At 50.4% G+C, this 18,887-nt stretch overlaps 1 protein-coding gene across 1 annotated transcript in view; it reads right to left on the bottom strand.

Moving 5' to 3' along the window:
* Positions 1-18,887, bottom strand: part of HSPG2 (heparan sulfate proteoglycan 2) — a 164,218-nt gene that overhangs the window by 10,090 nt on the left and 135,241 nt on the right. Inside the window, exons 70-89 of the mRNA XM_043994717.1 lie at positions 18,727-18,877; positions 16,756-16,907; positions 16,370-16,517; positions 16,042-16,185; positions 13,232-13,366; positions 12,943-13,127; positions 12,031-12,226; positions 9,445-9,624; positions 8,817-9,077; positions 6,644-6,842; positions 5,306-5,403; positions 4,196-4,462; positions 3,788-3,897; positions 2,954-3,101; positions 2,752-2,868; positions 2,265-2,282; positions 1,839-1,956; positions 1,132-1,276; positions 564-663; positions 213-322 (exon numbers count right to left, since the gene is read on the bottom strand). Coding sequence (XP_043850652.1) covers positions 213-322; positions 564-663; positions 1,132-1,276; positions 1,839-1,956; positions 2,265-2,282; positions 2,752-2,868; positions 2,954-3,101; positions 3,788-3,897; positions 4,196-4,462; positions 5,306-5,403; positions 6,644-6,842; positions 8,817-9,077; positions 9,445-9,624; positions 12,031-12,226; positions 12,943-13,127; positions 13,232-13,366; positions 16,042-16,185; positions 16,370-16,517; positions 16,756-16,907; positions 18,727-18,877 — 2,982 coding nt within the window. The remainder of the gene's footprint in view (positions 1-212; positions 323-563; positions 664-1,131; positions 1,277-1,838; positions 1,957-2,264; positions 2,283-2,751; positions 2,869-2,953; positions 3,102-3,787; positions 3,898-4,195; positions 4,463-5,305; positions 5,404-6,643; positions 6,843-8,816; positions 9,078-9,444; positions 9,625-12,030; positions 12,227-12,942; positions 13,128-13,231; positions 13,367-16,041; positions 16,186-16,369; positions 16,518-16,755; positions 16,908-18,726; positions 18,878-18,887) is intronic.

The following is an 18,887-nucleotide window of genomic DNA, read 5'->3' as shown; positions in this document are numbered from 1 at the left end:
CTCCCTCTTCCTGGGGATCCCACAGTGCCAAGGCCCCTAGGCTCTGGGCTCATCATAGGCAGGAGAAGGCTCTTGGGAGAGCAGGAAGAAGGGGCAGGGAGGGGTGGGGAAAGGTGATGGAGGGAAAGGGCCAGTTGAGGGGTTCCAATTGGGTAAAGGGGCATTGTTAGGGGCCCAAGTTCAGGAGAAGGGAGAGGAGGGGATGACATCACCTGGCATGGCCTGTCTTTGCAAGTGGGACAGTGGGAGATGCCATGGGCCGTGAGGTTGAGATCCTGGAAAATCACTTCCTCCCCCTGGATTCGAAGCTCCCGCACGCAGCCTGAGGAGGCAGTGGATGCTGGGGCCAGGGCAGGGCTCCTGCCTCTGCCCAACCCCAGGAAGAGGCCCTACCTGCCAACATGCCCAGCCACATTCACATTCACATTCACACGGTGCCAGGCATTTCCTGGGGGCTCCTGCCTTGCTGAGTTATAAGAACCTCTGCCCTGAGTAGGCAGTTGGGGGAATATCAGAGGTCTGGCATGCAGCCCCCTCTGTGGGGAAGGAAGGGGGAGTCATACCTATAAAGCCGCTGCTTAGGCCTGCCTTGGGGATGGCACCATAGTCTGGGTAGCCACCCAGGTAGAGTTCCTCATTCAGGTCCAGGCCTTGGAATTTGCCCTGGAGGTTGATGAGTGAAGGGAGCAATGGGTTGAAGGGGAAGTGGTAGGAAGCCTGATCCCTGAGGACACCCTTAGACCCTTCTCCAGCTGCCCCTGGCCTCTGCCCATTTCTGGAGAGGGGCCAGGGTCCTTTGCCTGATGTTTTCCTCTCTGATGCTAGGACATGGCCCAGGGCAGCAAGGATGTAAAGCAGATGTTTTCCCCCACCCCAAACTTGGGCACCCCTGACAAGAGCCCTTGGCCGGGCAATGAAGAACAGAAGGGTACTGGGGCAGTGTCTGGATCCTCCTCCCTCACACTAAGGGGCCCTGGAGGACAGACTGTTGTCTCTCCAGTCAACCTGGGGACTCCCTGCAGGCAGGCCCTGTTTCTCCCTGAGCGCATGGACTGTGTCTCCCCCATCAGACCGGGGTAGAGCCTCACAGAGAAAGGGAAAGCGGTAGGGGAGAGGTGCTTAGTGCCTCACCTGGGATGTGCCATTGACAGGGGGCAGGTTGCCCACAATCAGGGTCCCTTGTGTCAGGTTTCGAAGCAGGGTCACTGTGTGGAACTGGCCCAGTGCCAAGGGGGTGGGGTGGCGGATGGTGGCCATGCCAGAGCCCGCATCAAACCTGCTCAGGTCGAGAAGTTAGTGCAAGAGAGATCAGGATTGGGAACTGTGGGGAATGAGGAGGGACCATGGCAGAAAGGGAGGTCCAGGACCCTCCTGATTCCTGTCAGGAGACCCTAGAAGCTACAGGGAAACTGGAGGACTTCCCGGGTCCTCCTACAGGCCCCAGGCCATCCATGCATGACGCAGGTACATCTGTCCTCTGTCCCTATGTCCCAGACATGCTGAAGGCCATCCCAGAACCTTTTTCCCAGGCCTAGGCTCGCCTTCTCACCTAAATCCAGACCCCATTTTGTTGCCTGGGTAGCCTCCCCAGATTAACTTCTCCAGTTACTCCAATAAGCAATCCCTATCCCCCAACATAAGGGGAATTCCTTGGACTGCATTAGTAGGGACTGCCTGAGGGCTGGGACTGGCCTCCGGATTAGACTGGGATCCCTTCTAGAGCAGGGACTTTCTCCTCCTGAATTGTCACCTAGGCTGCCTGACCGTCCCATGGCCCTTCCTCAAACCTGTTCAGGATTCTGAGAAAGAGGGAATGTGGGGAGAGAAGGGTGTCTCACCTGAACTCTGGCCTCCCGCCCACCAGGCCAAAGGAGATGAAGTCGGGCTGCCTGGCCGCCAGATTGACAGGGCTTCCAGGCCCTGGGATCCTCTTCTGCCCATTGTAAATCAGCATGCCTGTGGTGAACAACTGAGTCAGGAGCATGGTGTTCCCCATCTGGCTCCCTCTTTGTCCTCCCCCCATGCTGCTACTAGCACCAGGTTGGTTCTGTCCCTCCACAGCTTCCCAGCCCCACCTCAGTCTTTGGCTCTTTCTGGGACAGTCACCTCACCTGTTATGCCTCCCTCCCCCCTTTCCGTGGGCAAACTTTCATATTAGAAGCTATAGGGTGATAGAGAGAGGGAGAATTCATGCGTCTTCCCACACAGCAATCACTTAAATGAAGAAAGCCCCAAAGGGTGTGTGGGGAGGATAGAGGACTTACCGGAATAGAGAAGGAGGGCTGGACAGGGAGGGCCGAAGACAGGTAGAAACAGGGAAAAGTGGAGAGAGGCAGAGGCCATGGGCCAGGATTGGGCCAGGCGAGAATAGGGAGAAGGGGAGCAGAAGGAAAAGAAAGGGGGGAGGGAGCAGGTGAACAGGACAGAGAAGAACGAGGAACAGACCATGTTGGAGAATCCCAGGAGGGGAGGAGGCACCATGGAGAGAGCAGAGGGAGAGATGAAGAAGAATGAATGAATGAGAGAGAGAGCAGAGAGAGAGAAGGGAGAGAAAGACAAAATACCAGCTGGGCTGTGCTTTCTCAGAGATAGAGGGGCAGAGTCTAGAAATGGCCTGGAGATCCCGGGGTGAGAGGGGATGATGTAACAGGGCACAAGTGGTTCTACAGTAGATTGGGTCTTGAACCAGTCCTCCATCCCCAAGGTTGTGATAGGGACCCAGCCCCACCCTGTAACCATCCACCCTCTTACCATCCGCAGCATCAGGCCTGAAATTGATCTGGATCTCAAACTTCCTGTAGGCATCCTTGATGGTGGGTAGTGGCAGGAAGGAGTATGGAGTCTGGGTGAAGTAAGGGACCACCCTCTCTGTGGACAAGGCACAGGGTCAGAGGGTGTGGCTCACTAGGTATGTCAGGGGAGAGTTGGAGGGCTGGCGGCAGGGCAATCTCACCTGGTACCTGGAGGCGGGCAAAAGCTTTCACTCTGCCCTGGCGATTGGTAGCTGTACAGACGTAGGTGCCGGCATCTTGAGGCCGGACGGAGGGCAGGGTCAGTACATTGTTCTCCAGATGACTGTCTGGGGGAAGGTCTCCCTCCAGCTGAAACAAAATAGACCCTCTTCATCACCTGCCCAGGGCCCTGGCTCTAAGGCCTGGTACCAGGCTTTTGGCCTTCTCTCTGAGAAGTCCCTTCCTTTACCCCAGGGTCCTGGGATGCTTGTAGTGGGAGCTGAATTTAGAGTTAGGGAAACCGGGTTTAAGGCCTGGCTCTGATGCTCCTGAGCTGGTGGCCATAAGTGAGCCCTTGTACTTCTGGAAGCCTCAGTTTCCCCCTTTGTAAAGTGAGGGGTTTGGAGAAGATGACCTCTAAGGTTTTCCCCCAGATTTTACTGGTAGATCCTGTGTCCCTTAACCACCAGTATCAGTTACAACCTATGTAGCTGAGGATTTGAGTGCCAAGTGAGTCCATGCCTAGGAAGTCAGTCCTGAGTCAGGGAAAATACATGATAAAGGGGCTGGCAAGACTACAGGACATTAGACTTGGAAACAACTGGAAGTCAGTGCAACTCTCCTCATTTTACACTTAAGGAAACTGAGGCCCAGAGTGATTGGCTTGCCCATGGTCACACAGTGAAGTAAATGTCCAAGGCAGGATTTGAACCCATGTCTTAAATGTCTGTTCTTTTATGTCTCTCGGTTTCCTTTTACTTTGGCTTGACTCTGCCTTCAGTCTCTCTCCCTCTGATGACCTTCACATTTCCCTCTCCTCCCACATAGGTTCCTACCTTTGTCCAGGTGATGTCAGGAGTCGGGAAGCCGGAAGCCATGCAAGGGAAGACGGCTGCGGAGCCAGCGGGCACTCGGACCTCAGGAGGGGCTGAGATCTGGGGCAAAGCTGCAAGGGGTAGGAGATACGCATTGAGAGATACTGCCACCATGTGGGGCATACAGGCAGGTGTGGGATGGAGTATATTATAGAAGGGCACAGTTGGATTTAAGGGAAGTAGCAGGCATGATTGGGTTATAAGATTGGGGTGGGCATGATTGGCATGAAATGGCATGAATGCTGGGAATGGCCACGTTTGAAGTTTAGGGACCCCCCTAGTCATGGGTGGGTTGGGTGACTGGGAAAAATGATGGGCACAGAGAGGTTTGAGAGATCAAACCGTGTGCAGGATACTGGAGGCTTTTACCTTGCACGAGCAGCAGCACATGAGACTGGGTGGTACCCGCGGCATTGGTGGCGGTGCATCGATACTGCCCAGCATCAGCTTGCTCCACATGGGCAATCCTGATGGTACCTCCACTCTGCACAATGCCTGAGCGCAACTGGCCCCCCACTTTGCTCCAGGTGACGTGGGGCTTGGGGTCACCTAGGGCCAGGCACTCAAACTCCACAGCATGACCAACTACTACAGTCTGTACTGAGGTCCTGATGTTAATAAGCACAGAGGGGAGAGCTGGGGAGAAAGGGAGAGAGGGATGGGGATTCAGAAACACAGGCCCTAACTTGCTAGCCCCAGAGGGTGGAGAGGTAAGAAGGAAAAGCTTATCATGATCAAGGAGGCAGGTCGGGTTCTGAGAACAGCAAGGCAGTAGCCAATGCCAATAGCCCTCAAGATGACATCAGTCTCTCTCCCATTCCAATGATGCCTCTCAGCAATTGGAGAGCAAAAAGTTCAGAAAGCCCAGATTTCTGTTTCCCAATCTGGCTTTTACACGGAAGAGCTGAATGTATTGACAGGAAGAAAAAGAGAGATCTCTGGCACAGCAGAGCCTGGTTACCAGGTTGGCTTTGCCTCTGCCAGTGTTCCCCTTTCTTACATGGGTCCCTAGGGAATGTCTTGTATACTGGGCTGCCTGAGGTCTTAAACACAAAGTCTGGAGAGCGATTACTCTGTGTTATACCCACAGGATCCCTAGTTTCTCAGGCTAGTCTGTGTCTGAGCTCTGACACCCCATAAATAAGGCATATATTGATAGGGTTATCTCAGGGTTGGATGGGTATTTAATCCCTATGACTTTAAAGGCTTTCTAAAGTCCTTCAGACCCTTCCCCTTGCTAGTTTCCTTTCCTCCTTTTTTTTTTTTTTTTTGAGGCAATTGGGGTTAAGTGACTTGCCCAGGGTCACACAGCTAGTACATGTCAAGTGTCTGAGGCCAAATTTGAACTCAGGCCTTCCTGACTCCAGGGCCAGTGCTCTATCCACTGTGCCACCTAGCTGTCCCCACCGCCATCTTTCTATAGAGCCTTGAGGCTCTTTGACTCCAAATTTCCTAGAGTAGACCAAGATTTTCACCCACCATGAACAAGTAGCTGCGCACTGGCCTGGGCCTGGCCCCATGGCCCATGAGCACGGCAAATGTATGTCCCCTGGCAGCTCTGGTCCAAATTCTGGATCCTGTAAAGAAATCAAAGTCCAATATTGACAGTACTGATAAAGGCCAGGACAACAATAATGACAATATAAGAATCAGTAGTTAACAAAAACAGCATTTTCCGTTTGTAATAATGTACTTTAAACTATTGAAATTACTTTCCAATGGAAATCAGTTAGGTATTATTTTCCCCAAACTGAGGCTCAGGGAAAAGGAAATATTTGCCCATGGTGGCATTTGGAGTCAGTGGCAGGGCCAGAATTAGAAACCAGAGTTCCACCCTACCAGTGTGATGTTTTCTCCACATGATTGTGGGGAGAGGGGATGGTCTTTGCAAGACAAATTCAAGAGCCCCAAGATAGGGTAGAGGTGGTGGTGGACATTTCAATGCTGACTACTAGTCATGTGACAAGAGTACAAGTCATGTGACAAGTATACTAGTCATATGACAAGAGTACTAGTTATGTGACAAGTATACTAGTCATATGACAAGAGTATTACTTATGTGACAAGAGTACTAGTTATGTGACAAGAGCACTAGTCATGTGACCAGAGTACTAGTTATGTGACAAGTATACTAGTCAAATGACAAGAGTATTAGTTATGTGATAAGAGTACTAGTTATGTAACAAATTGCTTTACTTCTGGGTCTGTTTCCTCACTTGCAAAAAAGGGATAACACCTCCGGCAGGGCATGGAGGACTTCCTCTTCCTCTCTTCCATGTCCTTCAAACCTCTTTTTCCAGAAGTCTCACTCCAGCCCTGAATTCACACTAGGATACCCTCTGTTCCTGCAGCCTCTCTCTCTGATTGGATGGTTTTTCCCAGACCCTCCATTTTAAGGGGGGGGGCATCTAGACTAGCCCCACCTTCATCCCTCTGGGGTCCATCTTTCAGATTCTCATATACTTCTTCATCCTTTCCATTTATGTATTGTCTTGCTCCATTAGAATATAAACTCCTTGAGGGCAGGGATTATCTCTTTTTTTTTTTTTTACCCCAGGTAAATTTTGAGCCCTGGAACAGAGCCCGGCACTGGGAGTCAGTCCTTAATAAAAGATTGCTGACAGACAGAGGAGTTAAGTGATCCTCAGGGCTATGAGATTACTTTGTAAATTTTAGCATGGCTTTATTAAGAGCTATGGTTACCAAAAGTCATGACATCCCCTACCAGTGAGGTGTGAATCTCTGTCATAGGCTCCTAGGCAGGGATCTCAGGGACAGGACATCCCCCCAACCCCCATGAATGCCACCCCTACTCACCGAAGCACCCCATCTTGCACAGTGTGACTCTGCGGCAGCTGCCCTCCTTCTTTGAACCACTGGATCTGGGCCCCTGAATCACTGGGCACAGCGCAGTGGAACTCGACGCTGCCCCCGATGCCCTTGGTCTCTTGCTGAGGGGTGATGTACACAGCTGGAGCTGAGGCTGCAGGGAAGGGGCCGGCAGGGTGGGCACCTGCTGGAACAAGGCTGGAGGTCACAGCTCTGCTGCTCACTGGGAATCAGGAGACAAAGGGTCTCTTCCTGGATAACACCCACCCCCTGGCCCCTCTGCTGGCAGACCCATGAGGGAAGCAGAGTTGGCACAAGAGGACTTCTGCTACTTAATATTTCATCTGCTTTGGAAGTTAGAGAGGCAGGCAGACTATATGCATATGACAGAAATAAGACATAGTTCTTGACTATCTATTTAAAATATTTTTAACATTAATTCTTAAAATTTTCAGTTCCAAATTCTCCCCCTCTCTCCAGCCCCTTTCCCACCCACTGAGAAAGTTCCTGACTTTAAAGAGTCTGCCTCTCTGTCCTCTGAATCTTCCTCACCCTTCTCCCAAAAATAGGATTTTAGAGCTAGAGGGGACTTTCAGACATGATCCAGTCAAACGATCCTGGCCCCATTTCACAGATGGTACAATAAGGCCTAGGATAAGTGATTGCCCAGAACCAACATTTTTTTTTTTTTAGTGAGGCAATTGAGGTTAAGTGACTTGCCCAGGGTCACACAGCTAGTAAGTGTCAAGTGTCTGAGGCCGAATTTGAACTCAGGTACTCCTGACTCCAGGGCCGGTGCTCTATCTACTGGGCCACCTAGCTGCCCCAGAACCAACATTTAAAGAGCAACAGAATGTAAGCCCCTTGAGGGCAGGGACTGTTGGTTTCATTTTGGTCTTTGTATCTCCAATTTCTAGGATAGCACCAAGCACATAGTAGGTGCTTATAAAATGCTTATTGAACTGAATTACACTGAAATCAGGTACTCTGATTTAGAGATCATTTCATCTAACCTTTACATTTGACAGAAAAAGAAATCATATCCAAGGACACCTCCCAAAATATCCAGCCAGGTAGTACATTGGAGATAAAACTGGACTTGGAGTCACCAAGACTTGAGTTCAAATCCTACTTCAAACACTAAATAGTTTTATGATCCTGGGCACAGAAACCTCTCTCAGACTCAGTCTCCTCATCTGTAAAATGGAGATAACAATAACAGCAACTTCACAAATGAGTCGACAACATAAATAAAGGACTTGGTCTGTGAGCCTTAAATCACCATGTAAATACTAATTATTATTATTACAGAATCTTGGATTCCTAGGTCTAGAGTTAGAAGGGACCTTTCATCTAGCCCAACCCTCTGATTTTAGTGATGAGGAAAACCAGGACCAAAGAGGTCACACAGGTGATAGAGCCAGGATGCCAGGCCAGGTCTGTAGACTCCACATGGTGTTTCACAGTTCACTGTGGATGGAATCTCAATTTCCAGTGATGCTTTTCTTCCTCCTCCTCCTCCTCCTCCTCCTCCTCCTCCTCCTCCTCCCCACCTTACAGAAGCCCCAGCAGAAATCTTTTCTCCTGGCTCAAATATCCCTACAGCACTTTGTCTGGAGGTCTCCTTTGCTCTTCACCACTCCCCATCTAATAATAATGATAATAGCTTACATTTACATAGCATTTATTATGTGCCAGGAAGCACTTTACAAATATTATCTCATTTGATTTTCCCAACTACCCAGTTATTTCCCCCATTTTACAGATGAGGACATTGAGGAAAACAGAGGTGAAGTGTTTTGCCCAGGGTCATAGAGCTAGTGTCTGAGACTGGATTTGAACTCAGGTCTTCCTGACTGTGAGCCACTGCATAATCAGCTACCTCATCTTATACTTATCTGAGTGGCTGAAAGCCCTCAAAAGTCAGTATGCCCCCTGAGGTCACCAACTGTTCTGCTTCTCACCTCTGTGTTCCTATGACAGAACCTAGGCCCTGGTACACAGCAGGAACTTGATCAAGGTGTGGGCATTTACGCGGGGCAGTGGCAGGGAGGGCCTACACAGGGGTGTCTCTGGGTCTGGGTGAATGTTAGTAAGCACCAGCAGTAATAAAGAGCAACCAGAGAAAGTCATTCCACTTCCCCTTCTGTGTGCCTCTCACCCTGGATTCTGAGGTGGGCGAAGGCTGGGGCAGAGCCCACCTTGTTGGTGACGAGGCATTGATACTGGCCAGCATCCTCAGCAGCTGTGGGGTGGATACGCAGCAGGTCCCCTCGAACAGTTGCCCGTCTGGGGAGGCTGCCGTTCACCCGACTCCAATGGAAGGTGAGTGGGGGTGTCCCGTGTGCCAGGCATTGAAACTGTACCATCTCTCCTACTCCTACCAGGGTCTCTTCAGGGATTGTTGTGGCATAGGGAGGGCCTGTGGGAGAGAAATACAAAAGGAGTCAGGGAGGCAAGCCAAGGGTACCAATCGGGCAATGAGGGGCAGCAGGTGTAGATCACCGATGGAGGGATGGGCAGAGCATTCAATGAGGAGAGAAGGGCCAAGAGTCTGCTTGGCCCTTTGGAGGACAAAGGGAGTGATGGGCAGAGATCAGAAATGGGGGAGCTGGGCATTAAGGAGATGGATACAAGCAGGAGGGTGAGCAGAGAGGGCACTGTAGCAGGCTTGGTGGGCCTATGAGGCAGTGGGAGTTCAGAGATGGCAACAAGAGGCAGGTGGGTTTTTACAGGCCCGATTAAAGAATGGGGCATCCACTCTGGGGGGACAAGTGCCCCGGCCTTACTCTCCACGTGCAGAATGACATTGGCCTCAGCATGTCCAGCTGAGTTGGTGGCATTGCAGATGTATTGCCCGGAGTCCTGCTGGGCAACCTCGGGGAGGATCAGGGTGTTGCCGGATAGCCGATGCTTCCAGGGCAGAGGTGCCCGAAGTTTGGACCAATGCACTGTGGGAGTGGGGCTGCCTACAAGGTAGAAAGAAACAGAAAGAATGGGGATGGGGATGGAGAGGGATGGGCATCCTTGGACAACATAGACCACTCCCTAAAGATGATGGGAATTAGAGGCAGTAGGGACTTTAGAAATAATCCAGTTGAATCTTCTCAAACCATTCTCATTTCATTCAACTATCAGCCACACCTCTAGGTCACCTGAAAATATCACCACCCCTAAATTAAAAGGCTGTTAATCCAATCAATTCTGGAATTCAGACCCTGGGGCCCAGGTTCCCAAAGGGGAGAATGAGTCATTTAGCCCATTAAATATGGACAGCCTCAGACTCCAAAGCCCCTAATAAGATTAAGTTTCCAAATCCATTAAGCCCTTACAGCAGGTAGTCATCCGGTGGATGCCCCAACCCCCAGCTAAATAATCAAATAAACACCTCCTTTATTTCTAGAAAGGGTGTGTCAATTGGGTCCTCAAGGCTTCCACTCTGCATCCATCCAAGTCTCGGAAGATACTATCCTTTACCAGGCCTCCACACCTCCCCAGGAGAAGTCTATTGCTACTTGAGAACTCCTTCAGGACTGGGACTGTTGTTTTTTTTTTAGTGAGGCAATTGGGGTTAAGTGACTTGCCCAGGGTCACACAGCTAGTAAGTGTCAAGTGTCTGAGGCCGGATTTGAACTCAGGTACTGCTGAATCCAGGGCCAGTGCTCTATTCACTGTGCCATCTAGCTGCCCCACAGGACTGGTTTTTTAAAAAAACATTTCTATTCCCAGCACTCAGTATAATGGCCAGCACATGGTTGACACTTAGGCTTTATCACTAATTGATTAATTAATGTTATGGGCCTGGGTACAGCATTTGAATGGCTCTGAGTACCCCAGAAGTTTTCTGGAGTAAGTCAAAAGAACCTTCTCCTTGAGAAACTAAACCAAAGGGCAGACACACCTAAAGAGATAAGCAGCACAGGACCATCACCCTTCATTTCAGTCTCCCCCACCCCTGTGGAGATAAGATTAAGTGTGGCTGTTGCTTTTGTGGCCGGAGGAGGAGAGAGATGGCTTAAGAGAATCCAAGCCACCCTTCATCCAATTTCCCCCAGCCACCACCAGTAGAGGATGGTCCTCCCCCAATAAGAGAACTTTCCACAGTCCGAAGATCACCTGGGGCAGCAAGGTGGCACAGTGGACAGAGCACCTGCCCTAGAGTCAGGATGACCTGAGTTCAAATCTGGCCTCAGACACTTAACACTTACTAGCTGTGTGACCCTGGGAAAGTCACTTAACCCTAATTGCCTCACCAAAAAAGAAAAAGATCACCCCATCAGACCACCTATCTCCTGTTCAGGGAGAAAGGTATCTCAGAGAGCCATGCCTCTGGGCCATGCCTTCTCCCCATGAGAAGTCTAAGGATTTCTCTCTTGGTTTCCTTTCCCTAGCCCCTAAATAAACTATCATTTTACTATAATTAGATATGTGTGCAAGAGGGTATAATTCTTTAATGAGGAATCCCTAAGAACCCCTATCCCAAACAGCTGCCCATTTCCCCCCCATAACAATTAATTAATCCCAGGGATTTCTATTTGAGAGGCATTAGTAAGAGATTCTACAATCATGGTTCAAGTCCTCTCTCAGACTGACCTGTGTGACCCTGCGTAAGACCCTATGTGCTTGGGCACCTCTCAAGTGGCTTATCTCCTTTGGTATGGGGCCAAAAACATTTTATTGCTCCATTTCACAGATGAAGAAACTGAGGTCAAGGGCCCAAGATGGCAGATCAGAAATGGAAGGGTCCACATTTGACCATGCACTAAGCTCCCAGGATGCCTGAGCTCCGGAAGCAATGCCAAGCGAGAGGTCAAGGACAACAGAGCAGCCAAGCCGTCCCTAAGAGAAGGGCTGGAGCTCAGTGAGGGACATGAGCCTCCTGGGCCCCAGATATCCCAGAGTCCTTCAAAGGGAAGGCCTCACCATTACTCTGACATCTACCGCTACAGCCCCGCTTGAAAAGGCTTGTTCCTACCATCTATATCCCATAGGTCATCAGAGTAACAGTACTTAAAAATAACAGCTAACATTTATAGAGCACCTACTATGTGCCAGGCACTGCACTAATCCCTTTACAAATATTATCTCATTTGATCCTTACAACAATCCTGGGACATAGAAGCTATTATTATCCCCATTTTACAGATGAGAGAACTGAGGCAGACAAAGGTTCCTTGACTTACCCAGGGTGACACATCTAAATAAGCCTCTGAGGTTGGATTTGAATTCGGGACCAGTGCTCTGTGCATGACGGTGTTCCCCCAGCTGTGTACTTCAATTTGTAACTGAGTATTCATTTCTGGAACACTTTAAAGTTCAGGAAGGTTCTTCCCCAGGAAGGCCCTGTCCAGGCAATACTGACCACCGCTCCCTACCTGTAGCTGAGCAGCGCAGGGTGGCCGTCTTCCCTGCTTCCACGGTCATCTCTGCCTGTTCCACGTGCACCTCGGGGGCACCCTGGGGTGCCATACCTGTCTCCACACTCACCTCCACCCGAGCCTGAGCGGAGCCCAGAGCATTCTGGGCCAAGCAGACATAGGTGCCTGCGTCCTCTGGCTGGGCCTCTGTAATCTGGGGAGAGGCAGAGAGGATACAGTGTTTAGAACAGCTTCCTCATAACAATTTGGTACTATACCCAAAGGGCTATAAAGCTGTGCAAGCCCTTTGATTCAACACCACTACTACGAGGCCTGTATCCCAAAGAGGTTTAAAAAAAAAAAAGAAATGAGAAGGACCTATTTGCACAATGTTATTTATAACAGCTCTTTTTGTGTTGGCTGAGAATTGGAAATTGAGGGGACTCCTATCAATTGTAGAATGGCGGAACAAGTTGAAGGTAATGTAGTATTACCCACCTGTGCCTATTTTTAAAATGTCATCAGGGGCAGCTAGAGGACCTGAGTTCAAATCTGACCTCAGACACTTAACACTTACTAGCTGTGTGACCCTGGGCAAGTCACTTAACCCTAATTGCCCCAACCCCCCCCCCCAAAAAAAAAGGTCATCATGGGTTAGCTAGGTGCCACAGTGGACAAAGCACCAGCCCTGGGCCCAGGAGACCTGGAGCCCAAAACTGGCCCAGACATAAGACAACCCACCCTGTTTTCTCCACAAAGAACAAGGATACACAAAAAATAAATGATTTACAATTACCATCCCTTCATATTCAGTTCAGACCTCTGTCCTCTGTGTATTCCTTAATGAAAAAGTTCTTATGAGTTGGAAGTATTCCTGGCCTGGCTTCTTGACAGAACCCCTTTTGCCCCTGCCCAGATCCCAGTCCTCACCTGTAGCACGGCATGGCTGTCCATGGGCCCCAAAGTCCGATGGTGATCCACCTTGAGAGGTGTGCCAATGCGCATCCAGCGGGCAGAAGGGCGGGGCTCTCCTGCACTAACACACTCCAGAGAGACAGCTTTGCCAAGCTTCACTCGCACAGGGCCCTTGGGGAGCACTGACACCGTGGGTGGTCCTAGGGGAGGCAGGGAAGTGGGATTTATCAAGTCAGCCCAGATTAGGTCCCAGGGAATATACCTAGATCATCCAAGCCCCAGGGATTGTGCCCCACACACTTACCCTGCACACTGAGGCTGACGACACTTTGGGCCACGCCATAGGGATTGGAGGCTATGCAGCGGTAGGTCCCATGGTTGCTGGGCCGGGCACCCATGATGGTGATGATGGAGCCATTGGGGCTGAGATGCACATTGTCTACAAGTGAGAGGGAAAGGAGAACAGGAGAGGCTCATACCTGGTCTTGGTCCTCTTCCCTTCCAGGCACTTGTGGTCCCTATTGTTTCTCCCTAGTGCTCTCCTGATCTCTAAATGACCTTCTCACTTAGGAACAGAACTGAGAATGTAAGAGCTTAGAACGGTCAATGTCAGAGCTGGGAGGGCCCTTAGAACCCAGGATGTCAGAGCTGGGAGGGCCCTTAGAACCCAGGATTTCAGAGCTGGGAGGGCCCTTAGAACCCAGGAAGTCAGAGCTGGGAGGGCCCTTAGAACCCAGGAAGTCAGAGATGGGTGGTCTCTTAGAACATAGGATGTCAAGGCTGGCAGGGCCCTTAGAACATAGTATTAGATTTGGAAGAAAACTTAGATTAATAAATATAAAAGGAACCTAAGAACATAGAATATTAGAACTGAAAGGGACCTTAGAATATGGAATGTCAGAACTTGGAACCTTAAAACCTGGAATGCCAGAACTTGGAGGGACCTTAGAACAGCAAATGTCAGAATTGTAAGGTACCTTAGAATACAGAATATGAGATCTGGAAGAGATCTTAGAACATAAAGTAAAATGTGAAAGGGACAAAGAACAGAGAATGTCAGAACTCGGATTAATCGTAGAACATAGAATGTCAGTTAGGAGGGATCCTAGAGACCAGTTAGCCCAACTACTCATTTCATAGATGAGAACAAGGTGAGTCACAGAGTTGATGTGATTTGTCTGGGGTCTAGTTGCGACTACATCCGGCAGAGCTGGAATTTGAACCCAGGTCCCCTGATTCCATGTCTACGGGTTCCTCCACTATACTTTGTTGTTTCTCCATGGAGAAACGCCAGAGACCTGCCTCTTGATATGTCCTAGGGCACCTTTGGCCTGGGTCACACCAGTTTGATTCTTGTCCCTATATCACTCACTTGTCAAGGTCAGGTTGCCTGACATTGTACATACCCTAAGGGAGGGTCATAGGACCACAAGGCATCAAGGACCACAAGGCTCGACAAAACGAGCCATCACACAGTCCCCTTATCCCCTACTGTCTCAGTGGGGCTCAGCTCAGGCCCAGACTCAGCAGGAAAGGCATGCAGGCACATGTCATCTCTGGGGAAGCCCCCTATGCTTACTACTACTTTCCCTGTCTTCCTGGGACCATCACATCTTGCCCAGGTAGCCTAATTAAGGCCAGCCTCACTCACACCAGCGGTGGGAGCCCTGCTCATCCCCCTAATTGTAGCAGTCTGAGATCCCAGAAGAAACAGGACGGGAGAAATGGAAGAGACATCAGAACGAGCCAATTGAATCCCCATTGGGGCAGCAATCCTCTGGAAGACACCTTTACCAAGTGGGCCTTGCACGAAGCACCCCAGGGCTGATGAATTCATTGCCTCAGACCTTCCCTGGGCTTGTTGTCAGAAGAATCCCATCCAATTTACACAAAGTCAAGAATCCCTTTTCTAGCAGTCCATGTGTGAAGACCCCTAGTGACAAGAAACTCACTATCTCCCATGGTGCTTTAAGGACATGTCTGATTTTTGAGGACCCTTTCTCCCCCATTACATTTAGTCAAAGTCGGTCTCACTTCAATTTCTCCCCACGCTCCCCAGTTTTGTCTGAACAAGTGGTAACTAGGGAGCACAGTGGGCAGAGGGCTGGACTTGGAAGGAGGAAGACAGGAGCTCATAATCCTGCCTCAGACCAGCTTTGTGCCTCATTTAACTCTCTAGTCTCATTTTCCCCATCTGTAAACAGGGGATAACAATAGTGCCTTGGGTTCTTTTGAGGATCAAATGATATACCCTATGTAAAGTGCTCTGGAAACCTAAAATGCTACAAAAGCCTGTTGTTCAGTCATGTCTCCGTGACCCCATGAAGGTTTTTTTTGGCAGAGATACTGCAGTAGTTTGCCATTTCTTTCTTCAGCTTGTTTTACAGATGGGGAAATTGAGGCCAACAGGGTGAAGTGACTTGCCCAGCGTTACACAGCTAGTAAGTGTCTGAGGGCAGATTTCAATTTAGGAAGATGAGTCTTCTTGCCTCCGGGTCGGCATTCTGTGCACTATGGCGCCACCTGGCTGCCCTTGAGATGGACAACCAGTTCCAGCTGTTTTAAGAGGCTTGTAGAGACTAGGGCTCTAGGGATGGTAGGAATAGAGATACTTGAGCTCACTGCACCACCCAGTGCCCACACAAAGACTAGCTCGTCTTATCACAACATCCTTCTTTGAAGTGAGTTTTCTACATAGCCAAGGAACCCTTCCTTATAAGCCTACCAGACAGGGGCAGCTAGGTGGTGCTGTGGATAAAACACTGGCCTTGGATTCAGGAGGACCTGAATTAAAATCCAGCCTCAGATACTTGACACTTACTAGCTGTGTGACCTTGGGCAAGTCACTTAACCCTCATTGCCCCAACAAAAATAAATAAATAAATAAATAAGCCTACCAGACAAGTTTCCCTCTGTTGAGGGCCTTGGGTTATCCCTGGTGACTTCGGACCCTTGGCTTTCTGCATGACAAGTCTCTTGCCTCTGGCCCTCTCCCCTCATAAGCTAGAGGCATATGCCCACCAAGGCAGGAGAAGACAGTCCTGGCTTAGCCAGCCTCATCCCCCGGGCAGGGCCAGAATGCCAATGCTGCGAGGGACCTGGGTCTCTGCTCACCTTCCAGCTCCTGGATTCTTGCCATCTTCCACTCGATGCTGATGGGGGCTGCCCCGTCATGGATCAGACACTTAAAGGTGGCATCCTGGCCCTGTTGCACAGTGGCACTGGGGGGGTCAATGGAGATGACAGGGCTCTGGAGGCCTGGAGGAGAGGCAGGCTTACTTAGTGGGAGAGGAAGGTGGCAGAGGAGAATGATCCCAGGCTCAGCGGGAAGGATGGCAAGGGGCTCCGGTGTGCCAGGGAGGTGGGCTAGGGCTGGGGGAGGATGCCTCATTCAGAGAAGCCACTACTTCAAGCTTGCCCTGTTTGTGGGGTCCCAACTCACGGAAGGATTCAGCAGAAGCAGTGGAGGGCAGCACAGCGACAGTGAAGGAAGACTCCTGGGGAGGACCAGAGCTACCAATCACCCGGCACACGTACTCGCCTGCATCAGTCCGAGACACCTGGTACAGCCTCAGGTGGGTGCCATGAACCTGGGCGGAAGGGAGATAACTGAATTAATAGGAGGCAGGAATGACCAACCAAGGGCCTGTCTGCCCAGCTCAGTCTAGTGTGTCCTCTCTCCTCCCATGTTTCTCTGAGAGGCTGTAGATGGGCTTGGGAAGGGACTGCTCAAGGAAGCCACCCAATTGGCCAGAGGATGGCAAAGCCTGGGAAGGGTCTGGGATGGGGGAAGAAACTCTGGGCTCAGTCCATCCTTTGTTTTCATACCTGATGTCTGGTGGGGAGAGTTCCCCCTCTCTTGTACCACGTGACTTGGGCATGGGGCTGCCCAGCGACCACACAGTTCAAATCCACCGTGTGCCCTTCAGTCACCGTTGGGGACGAGGACTCAATTCTGATGGGTATGAAGGTGGCAGCAGCTGTGGGCACATGCAGTGGGTTAGGGTGGCAGGAGATCATTCTCCCTCATACACTCCAGATTCAATTTAACCAATTCAATTTACAGGATCTCAGAGTTTAAGCTGGAGGGAACCTTAGAGATCATTAAATCTAACCTCCTCATGTTACAGATGATGAAACCAAGGCTGGAGAAGTGAGTGACTTATTCTAGGATACTTGTGCCTTCCCTCTGAGAGGACCTTCCACTTCCATAATCCATAGAGTGTGGGGCTCAGCGTCAGGCCAACTCATCTTCCTGAGTTCAAATCCCACCTCAGACACTCACTAGCTGTGTGACCCTGGGCAAGTCACTTACCCCTGTTGGCCTCAGTTTCTTCATCTGTAACATGAGCTGGAGAAGGAAATGGCAAACCTCTCTAGTACCTTTGCTAAGAAAACCCCACATGGGGTCACAGAGTCAGACACCGAATAACAACAACAAACTAGCTATGTGAGCGTGGGCAATTCACTTCATCTCTCAGTGAGTACAAGATTAGAAGTTGCAGGTAGGGGCAGCTAGGTGGTGCTGTGGATAGAGCACCGGCCTTGGATTCAGGAGGACCCGAGTTCAAATCCGGATCAGACACTTGACACTAGCTCTGTGACCCTGGGCAAGTCACTTAACCCCAATTGCCTCACCAAAAACCCCCAAACTAAACAAACAAAAAAAGAAGTTGCAGGTGAATGGTTGATCTGTATCAGTGAAGGGTTTTTTCACACTGAGAGTTCCCACACCATCCCAACTCACCCCCCAGATGTGGGGGGCACCTGCCTTACATTCTACTTGGGGGGAAACACACGTAGACATCAGCACGCATACTCCGTTCTGGCCAAAACAAACGAGCTCTTCCTCAACCTGGCCCTGCCCTCTCCCTTCTGGCTACATTTACCAAGGCTGTCCCATGCCTGGGACACCTCCTTCCTCAGGGCCACATAGTGACAGAAACCTTCCTTCCTCTCAAGGCTGAGTCCAGGGATCCTCTTGTCCCATGAAGTCTCCTCGCCCCCCACAGCTAAAAGTGATGCTCACAGAGGTTGCCAGTCCCCTGTCTCATTCATCTTCTGTTATATCTGTCTGTGTACCATACTGCCCACCCCTCTCCAAGAGACCGTAATGTCCTGAAGGGCAAGGAGAGTCCTTGCCATTTGGCATCTTTCTATTCTCAGTACCCATAGTATGGTCCAGTATCGAATAACTGGCCTTTGGATTGAATTGTCTCAGAGTCTTTAGGCATTTGTGGGGTTACAGCAGAGCTCCATCTTCCTACCTGGTTACTCCCTTTCCTGTTCCTTAAAAAGAAGGGTTGGGGGGCAGCTAGGTGGCACAGTGGATAAAGCCTTGGATTCAGGCAGATCTGAGTTCAAATCCGACCTCAAACACTTGACACTTACTAGCTGTGTGACCCAGGGCAAGTCACTTAACCCCCATTGCCCCTCAAAAAAAAAAAAAAGAAGGGTCTATAGCCTTTGGAATGTTAGACATGGTGGGTTCCCTCTGGCCTTTGGAACAGGGGTCTGCTGCCTTCCAGGAGCCAGTGTTTAGAAAATCAGCCTGAGAAAACTGGCGTGTGTGTGTGTGTGTGTGTGTGTGTGTGTGTGTGTGTGTGTGTGTGTGTGTTGAGGGGTGAGTACCACAGAAGGGGATAGGAGGGGCAAAACAAGGCCCTGGCATCCATAGATTCTGGCCCAGGCTATTTCTGATGGTCCCTGGGATCCCAACCTCTCCCCAAACCCCAGAATCATCAGAAGTCCCACCCCCAATTCTGGTGGCCACAGCCCCCCTCCCCATTGGGTACTCACTGGGGATGACAGAGCCAGTGCCAGAGCCTGAGGCTTTGATGGTGACCAGGATAGAAGCCTCTTGGGGGCTGGCGCCACCAAGCACCCGGCACACATACTCTCCAGAGTCAGCAGGAGATGCCTGGTACAGCCGTAACCGGGAGCCATGGACCTGAGGAGGG

The sequence above is a fragment of the Dromiciops gliroides genome, chromosome 3 (genome assembly GCF_019393635.1).
Source record: "Dromiciops gliroides isolate mDroGli1 chromosome 3, mDroGli1.pri, whole genome shotgun sequence".
In the NCBI taxonomy this organism is placed as follows: domain Eukaryota; kingdom Metazoa; phylum Chordata; class Mammalia; order Microbiotheria; family Microbiotheriidae; genus Dromiciops; species Dromiciops gliroides.
This window is presented reverse-complemented; position numbering and strand designations above follow the sequence as displayed.